At 40.8% G+C, this 10,351-nt stretch overlaps 1 protein-coding gene across 5 annotated transcripts in view; it reads right to left on the bottom strand.

Moving 5' to 3' along the window:
• PFT1 (phytochrome and flowering time regulatory protein (PFT1)) overlaps positions 1–10,351 on the bottom strand; it is a 194,660-nt gene that overhangs the window by 28,715 nt on the left and 155,594 nt on the right. For all 5 annotated transcript variants that reach the window (XM_087689221.1, XM_087689222.1, XM_087689223.1 and 2 more), the window contains 2 exons: positions 236–304; positions 39–123 (listed from right to left, as the gene is read on the bottom strand). In XM_087689221.1, coding sequence (XP_087545347.1) covers positions 39–123; positions 236–304 — 154 coding nt within the window. The remainder of the gene's footprint in view (positions 1–38; positions 124–235; positions 305–10,351) is intronic.

Below are 10,351 nucleotides of genomic sequence, written 5' to 3'. Positions count from 1 at the left end.
AAATGCAATGCTCGTAAAGATTTATAACTGTATCTTACCAGCTTTTTTTCTGCAAGTTGTACCAAAAAACCATGCTGCCCCATAGTTTTGAAGATCAAGAATTCAGACTTCCCCTGATAATTTCTGCCAGATTGCAATTCTAAACTCAACTTCTCTTAAGACTGTTTTGAAACTAAACTACTGGATTGCATCAGAAGGTATAAGCTGTAGTGCTCTACTGTTTGATGATACATACTTGCTGTTCATGTGATCTTGAGCAATCAATCGGCATATTTGCATTGTTGGGGGCCAGTCTGCAGCAAGCCTGGACAACACAGTTTTTTCACCTTTTTGAGTGAGAAAGAAAGAAAGAAAGAAATATTAATGCCTAATAGAGGCCAAAATTGGACTATGAGACAAATCGATAAACAACAACAATCCATGTCTACAACACTATGTTATAAGAGTATTGTTAGAAGTGGTTATATCACAAGTTCACGAGCACCCATGGCCTAGATTATGGGCACTCTCTTTATTCGTTATGTGGCAATTGGCCAGCCTATTTTGTGGTAGGATGACTCCTTTATTTTTGTCTATAAAAGGAGGGAGTGTGGCCACAATCCATTATCCATTTAGGTACTTGCAGATTATTGGTGTGGAGAGAGAGAGCTTGTGGAGTGTGTGAGCTGGCACTCAACCATTGTACTCTTGTCATAGTGGATTCCTATTCCTAGTTACATCTTGCACATTGTCTCTTTCTTCGATCTTATGTCTTTCATTATTCCCCTACGTGTTTTACTCTTCTAACAAGTACAATCATGATGAGAAATAGCCTATCACTAGCTCCATTCTACTCTTGTCATAGTGGATTCCTATTCCCGGTTACATCTTGCACATTGTCTCTTTCTTCGATCTTATGTCTTTCATTATTCCCCTGCATGTTTTACTCTTCTAACAAGTACAATCATGATGAGAAATAGCCTATCACTAGCTCCATCCAATGGGTATGATGGAGTGTATTGTATCATAAATTAGGCAAGAGGCAAAAAGGCCTCTCATATCTACTCCACTTTTGTGTAGACTCTGCTATCTCTCCTCCACACTGATACAATGCCATGACAAGATTTGATCAATTGGTGCTTGATATGGTCACATTGACCTATGTTCAAGTAGTCTGGGTCTCCTAGCTGCCCTAAAATCTCAGGCACTCTTTACTATAGAGTTCCTATTGTGGGGTGGATGTTATAAGATGAGAAAGGAAGAGCATGCTGATCGGCCTGAAGAAGCTCGTGATTTGTGGCTGAGATATCTCACTCAGCATGTGTAGTAGGCCCCCTAGGTGCCTCTATAGCACCTTCAAGAAAAGACGAAGGCATCTCACATCAAGATAGTCAATCACTTGACTTAGTGGGTCAAAACCTAAAACCTAAAACCCATATGGACATGTGAAGGACAGTGGGCCAAACCTAAAACCTAAAAGCCATCTGAACGTGTGAAGAACCATGACCTTGGTTACTCCAAGCTTCCCTAAAAGCCTCCTCTATGTGTAAAGGAAATGCAATGCATCGATATGACGTCGTAATCCCACCTTTGAGTAAGATAACAAGATGATGTCATCAGCATAAAGCAGTAGAATGACCATTGATATAGGGAGCCATGCACCACTACCACCTCCTTTATCTATGAACTTAGGAATAGCAATCCAATCAATGTAAAGGCCAAAGAGCATTGGGGAAAGTGTGCAGCCATACTTCACCCCCAGAGTGCCCATATCACATTTGACAAACCACTTGATATCTAACTCATCCCACAACTTTCTCACACACTACATGTTACGTCTTACAAAGGGTTGTTTGTCTCTATATGAGAGATGTAGAGAAATACTAGGGCAAAAATAGAGAAAAGTAGAATGAAGGACAAACAACGAATACAACCTATGGAATGCTCAAGGAAAGATGTGTGTGTGAGAATGTGAATGATACAAAAGCCTTCAACCTCCATGTCTCCAGGACTAGGGGAGAGGTCAATGGAGAATGATATCTGAATGTGTGACACTCGTGACAGATCCTGAAATGCATCAGCAACACTCCCTCTGTAACAATGATCTTTGGGCAGCAATGAAGCAAGTGAAATGTAGTCCTTAGGGCAGCAAGATCTATGTGATGACTCTGAGCAGTAAAACTTAAGGTTTGCCAGCTGAGATCGCAGCTCCATTGGCAGCAGATGATAACAAAGTTGATGACGACAACAGGCTGGCCTCCTTAATGTAAAAATGCAGGCTGAAAAGTGCAAAATGCAGCCACACTAAGGATGGTGATAGCAGCAGCTGATGCTGAAAGGGCTGGATGGTAGCAGAGGAGCTTGGGTAGAGTAGTAAACTGTCAAGATGGACCTCCAGTATCCTGGGAGATAGCAAAAAAGATTGTGCTTGATGGCAGCAGGTATGTGACAAAAATGACTAACAGACGAAGGCTCTAATACCATGTCAAAAATGACTAAGATACTAGAGAGACAATAGGGTTTGTGGGGAGGAACACAGAGTGTGTGTAGCAAAAACTGAGAAACAAGAGAAACTTAGAAACACAAGAAGAACATAGTGAAGATGCATTGAATTATGCTATGAGAAGAAAAACTGATACAATGGAGCCGAAGCTCAAAAGATGACTACACTATCTTGTCAGAACTAGGCGGCGGCAGCTGTGGGAATTTGCACAGTGAAGGGAGCCAAGCGCAGTCCTCCGGGTAGTGGGCTATTAAAGTAATCAGAAAGTGAAGGACAGCTGTCAAGGGAGCGAATCAGAGTCCTCTGATGCTATTTGAGATGAGGAAGATGATCAATAGTTGTCGAGGGAGTAAACCACCATCCTCAAATGCCGCGAAGATGGCCTGGCCCCAATTCGTAGCTCTATGCATCAGTGTGGGCATTGAATAGTAGCAAGGGTGTTACATTAATGAATGTAACTTATGGGGAAACAGCAGGAGAGATGACTGTCCGGGAGCCTTGGGCGCCCGTATGGGGTTCGGGAGGCTTAGGAATGAAAGTGGGAACAAGTGGGAACAAGGCCATTCGAAAGAGAGTTATTAATTAGTATAACTCCTAAGAAATCAATAGCTCGCAACATGTTAGACAAGCACGGTTCCTGAATCCTCCCAAGCATGGTTGGGTGGTGAAGGACGGGATCTCTCGCGTATCTTGTGCTTCCTTAGAGGATTGACAGAACACAGAGGGGTGTCTATAGAAGACAGTCCTGTATTACTATCAGACTTGCCCGTATTACTATCTGACTCGTTATACTGGTATCAGAGCGGGGAACTTGGAAACGGGCGGTTTAATTGCGAGTGTAGTTGGGCCACGCCAATTGCCACTCCGATCACATCCCGCGCTGGCGACTGTAGTCGGGCCACGCCAATAGCCACTCCGATCGTGTTCCGCTTCAAGTCGGGCCACATCCCACCTCTAGCCGTTTCGGCCATGTCCAGCTTCAACACGAGCCACGCCAATCATTACTCCGGCCACGGCACGCCCAGATTTTTCATAATTTTCAAGGCCGCGTCCAATGATACGCTAATCCAATGTTCCTACCGACAGGCCTTGTTTCTCGTCCAATGACACACTAATCCAGCGTTCCTACCGACAGGCCTTGTTTCTTCTGCCACGCAACCTGTACACAACCAGTGCAGATCTGAGGAAAGCCGCATTGCTCCTCACGTTGTCTCTACCACTGAGCTATAGAGGCCGTCGACATCTGTCCTACCTTTGTAATTAGGAAAGTACCCCACCTTTGTCTGCAAATTTCTTACATTTTGTTTCTGATTCTTGTGTATAGATGGAGGGGAAAGTGAGAGGGGCCAATGAAAGGCTCTAGTTCTGGGGACCACCCTATGGTGGATCCCCATGAAATTGAAATGCAAGAAGAACACTCGAAATAATTTTTTGCTACACGAGAACAATTTGATGATTTAACTGCTCGTGTGCAAGCACATGGGGTTCAAATGGAGTTGCTAACTCAAATACTCACCGAAATAAAATCCCAATTAGCCTTATTACTAGAAAGGGATAAAGGTAAGATAGAGACCTCAGATATTCCATCATCATCAAAAGATGTAGATGTGACTATGCAAGACTCAAGGAAACCCCACTAAAAGCTGAGGGATAACCCAGTGTTAAAAGATATGAAATCCCCTCAGTTTCATGGGGAGGAAAAAGATAGAAATAAAGATACTATCTTTAACTTCCTCCAAAAATGGGAGGATTTGCACAAATTAAAGAGTACTCCACATCTCCAAGTGCTGGAGACCAGTTTAACCTTGGGGCCAAAAGCATATAAATGGTGAACTTTAAAGGAGACAAATAAAATACCTGAAACTTGGGCTCAATTTGAATTGGTCTTTTTGAAAGAATTCCTTCCTGAAAATGAAATGAAAAAAAATTGGAAAGATTGGGATTTTGTTAGACAAAAGGGAAGACCTTTGCTGACATATCTCGAGGAGTATCGTGAGATAATCCTCAAATTGGAAGGAATAGATGAATTTCAAAAGACAAGAGGATTCATAAGGGGACTAGATAAGGCCTAAAAAAAGGAAGTGAAAAGGAGTTCACCAAAGACGCTTGAAGAGGCAATTAAATTTGCATTAATCAATGAAGATAATACGCATCCAGGTGCACTCACTAGTCTCACCGATACGGAGCCCAAGACCAAGGAATTTGAAGCCTCAAAATTTGCAGGCGAATGCAAAAGGAAAATGCCATTTCTTAAGGGTAAGAAACAACCCTTTGAAAAGAAACAATATGTACGGCCGAAGCTAAGTCAAGATGACTTTGATAAGGCCAAAAAAGAAAAGCCGTGTTTCAATTGCCTATCCCCTAACCATGCTGCTTGGAATTGCCCTCAAAGAAAGAAGGGGGAAGATAAAGGAAAGGATAAGGACAAGGGCAAGGGAAAAGAGAAACAAATCCATGTAGTGCAAACCCTGGAATCAAAGGGGCATGAAAAGTATAAATCTTTGGAGGTCTTGCACAAGGATGTACAACACAGGTGTTGTATGTCAACTTCTATGTGGCAACCTACCTTCAAGCCACATGATTTAGTTAGAGTGCATCAATTGATAGCTAAAAAGAGGGTTAGAGCCATGATTGATGACTCTACCATCCACAACTTCATAAATCATACACTTGTCAAAGAATTGAAACTTCCCCAACAAAACAGTGAGCATCAATACATTGTTCGCATGATGCAAGGCCAGGATAACAAAATATGGGATACAATGGTATCCAATTTGGAAATCGAGATCCAAGGATATAAAGAAGAGGAAATCGATATCACTTTAGGGAGGAAGTGACTATGGGGACTGCAACCGTCCCTAAAGCGTAGTTATCATCATAATACACTAAAATTTGAAAGGGATGGTCAGACTTTTGTGATTCAATGTGAACATGAAGTATCTCATAACCCTTTGATGTGTTCCTTTGAAGTTCAGAAGCAAATAAAGAAGGAAGCTTGTGAGGTATATATATTATGGTCCCTTCCTGTACATGACATTTTTACTTCTTGTAATATAAAGCAACAATTTTCTTATGCTTGTGAGTTGAATGTAAATAATGAATTAAGTGGTTTGTTAGATGAATTTAAATATGTGTTTCCATCTGACTTACCTAGTGGCCTTCCACTAAATAGGGGTGATGTAAATCACCCAATTGATATAGATAGGAATACACACCCTATTTCTAAACCACCTTACAGACTAAGTGAAACACAACACCAAGAAGTCCAAAGACAAATCAAGGATTACCTTGATAAGAGTTTTATACAACCCAACAATTCACCTTGGGCTTTGCCAATTTTATTGGTGAAGAAAAAAGATGGTTCTATGTGACTTTGTGTTGATTATAGAGCACTTAATAAAATAACGATGAAGAATAAATTTCCTATGCCCAGAATGGAAGATCTTTTTGATCAATTACAAGGAGCAAAATTCTTCACAAAGATTGATTTAAGATCAAGCTATCACCAAGTAAGAATTAAGACCCAGGATGTTCCTAAGACGGCATTTTGTACTAGATACGGGCATTATGATTTTTTCGTGATGCCTTTTGGCCTCACTAATGCACCAACTACTTTTATGAAGCTGATGAATAGTGTGTTACGACCCTATCTAGGACGTTTTATAGTAGTCTTCTTGGATGATATCTTGATCTTTAGTAAATCAAGAGAAGAACATTTGGAACACTTACGGTTAGTATTCCAATTGCTAAGAACCCATTCCCTTTATGCGAAGAAAACTAAATGTGAATCTTTGCACAAGAGGTCAAATATTTGGGGCATATTATCTCGAAAGAGGGAATCAAGATGAATCCAGAAAAAGTAAGGACAATTATTGAATGGCCATTTCCAAGGAACTTGGAAGAGCTGCAAATCTTCCTAGGTTTATCTGGATTTTATTGTACATTCATTCGAGATTATGCCAAGTTAGCTGTTCCAATGACCAACCAACTTAAAGGGAAAGCGAAGAGTTTTAATTGGGAAACAGACCAAAATGAAAGTTTTCAAAAACTTAAGGTAGCTTTGCTACAGCTCCAATACTATTAATTGTGGATCCCCATAAACCATTCGTGATTGAAGCTGATGCTAGTGATAGGGCAGTAGGCGCGGTCTTATTACAAGAGGGTCGATCGATTGCTTTTGAAAGCAAGAAATTAGACCGTGTAAAACAGAATTATTCCGTTTATGAGAGGGAGCTATATGCAATAGCACATGCAATGAAGAAATGGAGACACTATCTGTACGGTACCAAACTTTTGATCTTGTCGGATCATGAAAGCATTAAGTGACTTAATAACCAACCGGATCTACAAGAGCGTAAAGCCACATGGGCCACGAACTCCTCCAAGAATTTGACTATGAGATAAGGTATAGAAAAGAAAAGTATAATATAGTGGTTGATACACTCAACAAAATGCCTATCGTAAATAAATTGAGTTTTACTCAATTCTCTTCCGATTTACTTAAATCCTTAAAAGAAAAATGCCAGGTTGATCTGGCATATTCCAACATATGGGAAGCAATTGAAAATGGGGATCCAAATGGAAGGGCCTCCATTGAGAAAGGAACATCTGAGGATGTTCAACACAAAAATGGAGCATCAAGGGTTGCTCAAATGGGATTCAAGTGGAAGAAATTTAACATTGATAATGGTTATTTACTCTACAAGGGTAGGGTATGTCCCTGGTAGGGTATGTCCCTACCCTTGTAGAGTAAATAAGAGTTATAGTGCGGGACATCTAGGAGTTAATAAGACTTATAGTCTTATTAAAAGGCAGTTCTATTGACCTGGAAATAAATTAAGAACGTCCTTGACTATGTGGTCAAATGTAATAAATGCCAGGTTAATAAAGCTGACGGATTGAAAATGGGAGGACTTTTCCACCCATTAGAGATTCATTCAGGAAAATGGGAGAGTATCTCATGGACTTTATTGTCACGTTACCCAGAATACAGAGGAGGCATGACTCTGTGTGGGTGATTGTGGATAGGTTAACCAAAATGCCTAGGTTTATTCCAACTTCACCTGATGTTAAAACACCAGAATTGGCTAGATTATTCATAGAGAACATATACCGATTGTATGGCCTTCCAGCAAATATAGTTTTTGATCGGGATAGAAAATTTGATAGTCAATTTTGGCGTGTTGTATTTAGGAAGTTAGATACTAAACTTAGCATGAGCACGGCGGAACACCCGCAAACAAATGGGCAAACTGAAAGGGTCAACCAAATCCTTGAAGATATGTTGAGAGCATATGTAAGTAGAAGGCAAACTAATTGGGAAGAGTATTTACCAATAGCAGAGTTTGCATATAATAGTGCCAAACACTCTTCCACTGGATATAGTCCATTTATGCTCATGTATGGATTTCAACCCAAAGCTCCTCATGCAGTAGGACTGCATAAGGAAAAGGTTCAGGCAACCAAGGATTTTTTAGAGGATATGAATAGTATATTAAAATTTGCTAAAGAAAATATTAAGAAAGCTCAAGACCGAGCTAGAGCTTATGCAGATCCTCACCGAATAGACATCTCCTTTGAGGAAGGGAAATTGGTCTATCTTAAAGTGCTTGAACAAACTAAAACCATGAAAACGGAACGATGTCCAAAGCTTTCACCCAGGTATTGTGGTCCTTTCACAATACTTAAGAGGGTGGGAAAACAAGCTTACAAGCTCCAACTACCTGCTGGTAGTAAAACACATCTAGTTTTCCATGAAAGAAGCTAGGTGATATGGATAATCTAATCTTAAATGATAACATTGAGGAGCTATTAGGTGACCAATCTATTCCATATGAACCAGAAAGAATTTTAAATGTTCGTAACAGACAAACAAGGCATACTATTTATCAAGAATATCTGGTGAAATGGAAAGATTGTTCAAAAGAAAGCTCAACATGGGAGCGAGTAAGTACTTTAAGGAAAAGGTTTCCCAATTTACAGTTAGACCTCCCAAGTATTGTTTTCGAGGACGAAACCGATTCTTAAGGGGAAGGAAATGTTACATTAATGAATGCAACTTATGGGAAAACAGTACGAGAGATGATCATCCAAGAGTCTTGAGTGCCCGTATGGGGTTCGGGGGGACTTAGGAATGAAAGTGGAAACAAGCAATTTGAAAGAGAGTTATTAATTAGTATAACTCCTAAAATATCGACAGCTGGCAACATGCTAGACACGCACGGTTCTTGAGTCCTCCTAAGCATGGCTGGGTGGTGAACGAAGGGATATCTCTCGTATCTTGTGCTTCCTCAGAGGATTGACAAAGCACAGAGGGGCATTTGCAGAAGACAGTCCCATATTACTATCAGACTCGCCCGTATTACTATCAGACTCGTTATAAAGGGGATGAGAGAACGAAGAGGGTTGGGTGATCACAATGGATTAATGGTGGATAATAATGGTAGGAGCAAAAGCCGCTTATATATAGACAAACTAGGGCCACAATTGGTAATAAAGTTGCAGGCTCAAAATAGGATGCTCAAGATAGCCAAAAGCTCCCAAAAAAAAAAGAACTAATGTGCCCTTCATCTAAAGTACCTTTGCATTAAGTCCGTATAGGAAAGCGTGTTGTGTGTGCTTATAACAACAACCATGATGTATGTGGCATAGATTCAATGTTAATCACTATTGTAGATGGTTCAGATTTCATGCTTCTTGATGTTTTATTTGTGCATGGTATCACAAAGAACTTATTATCCACTTTAGGTTTTAATAAGCATGGATTTCAAGTCATATTGTCAGAGACAAAGAGATGGACTATGCTCTTTGATTGTTAGGTACCTTGTCTAAGGGCCTATTTTTATTGAATATATACGAGAGGAGTTCTTATGATGCTTTGGTAGTTAGCACTCTTACTCCTGCTATGTAGAATGTGGAGGTTTGGCACGCTCGCAATGATCACATGAGGTTTGGTAGTCTCATGACTCTCCGGAGGTGTCAAATGGTAGATGCTTTGCCTACTTTGGATACTCCACCTCCCCATACTTGTGAGGGTTGCATTCTTGGAAAAATGCATAGATTTGCTTAAATGCTAGAGGTGTGTGAGCTGCCAAACGCAGATGATGACAGCCTAGATGTTGACACCAAGAGTGTGGATGTTGATGCCAGGTGGGAGAAGTGATGAGACAAGTAGTAGAAGAACCTCTGACACTGCCAAACACAGAAGCCAAGATGATGCCAGGAGTGGGAGAGGTGACGCTTGATGGTGGAGATTCTCTTGGAGGGAAAAAGCAAACCCATAGTCTGACGCCTGATGTATGGGAGATGAAACTAGCTAGAAGATATGCTTGGGAAGTGACAAACACAAGATGAAAAAGCCTCTTGATTGCCAAACGCAAGGACCAAGGGCTGAAATCCTAATGCTAGAAGCCTGAGGATGATACTAAGAAGAGGGAAGCTAACGGAAGTGTGTTAAAGAATGAATGAAGTGACGACCTATTTATAGGCATAAACTATCTAGGGTGCACACCACTGAGTAGGTGCCCACTGAAAAAGTAACTAGAATGTGGACAACATCGAATTTTGGGGCTATCAGTGTGAAACCCTAAATTAAAGTGTGGAAACTAAAGAGGTGGTTTCTCAACCCCCCTCTCAAGCCCAAATGGGGATGAGGAAAGAGGTGAGAAGAGAGAGCCAAAGAAGATGTAAAGGATCTCGAGGATCCAAGATTTCTACTTGAAAGGTAATCGGTAGTAAGAAACAGTAGACTGGATGAACCGTAGAACCTAATTTCACCTTGAGAGAGAAGCCACTAGCTCCATAACTCCATGGTAGAAGGAATTTGAAGGCCTTGTCACCAAGTTGCAGCTGAACCTCCAAGGCCCTTAT

This window comes from Lygodium microphyllum, chromosome 12, assembly GCF_053477565.2.
Source record: "Lygodium microphyllum isolate KBCC chromosome 12, Lygodium_microphyllum_v1.1.10, whole genome shotgun sequence".
NCBI lineage: Eukaryota > Viridiplantae > Streptophyta > Polypodiopsida > Schizaeales > Lygodiaceae > Lygodium > Lygodium microphyllum.
This window is presented reverse-complemented; position numbering and strand designations above follow the sequence as displayed.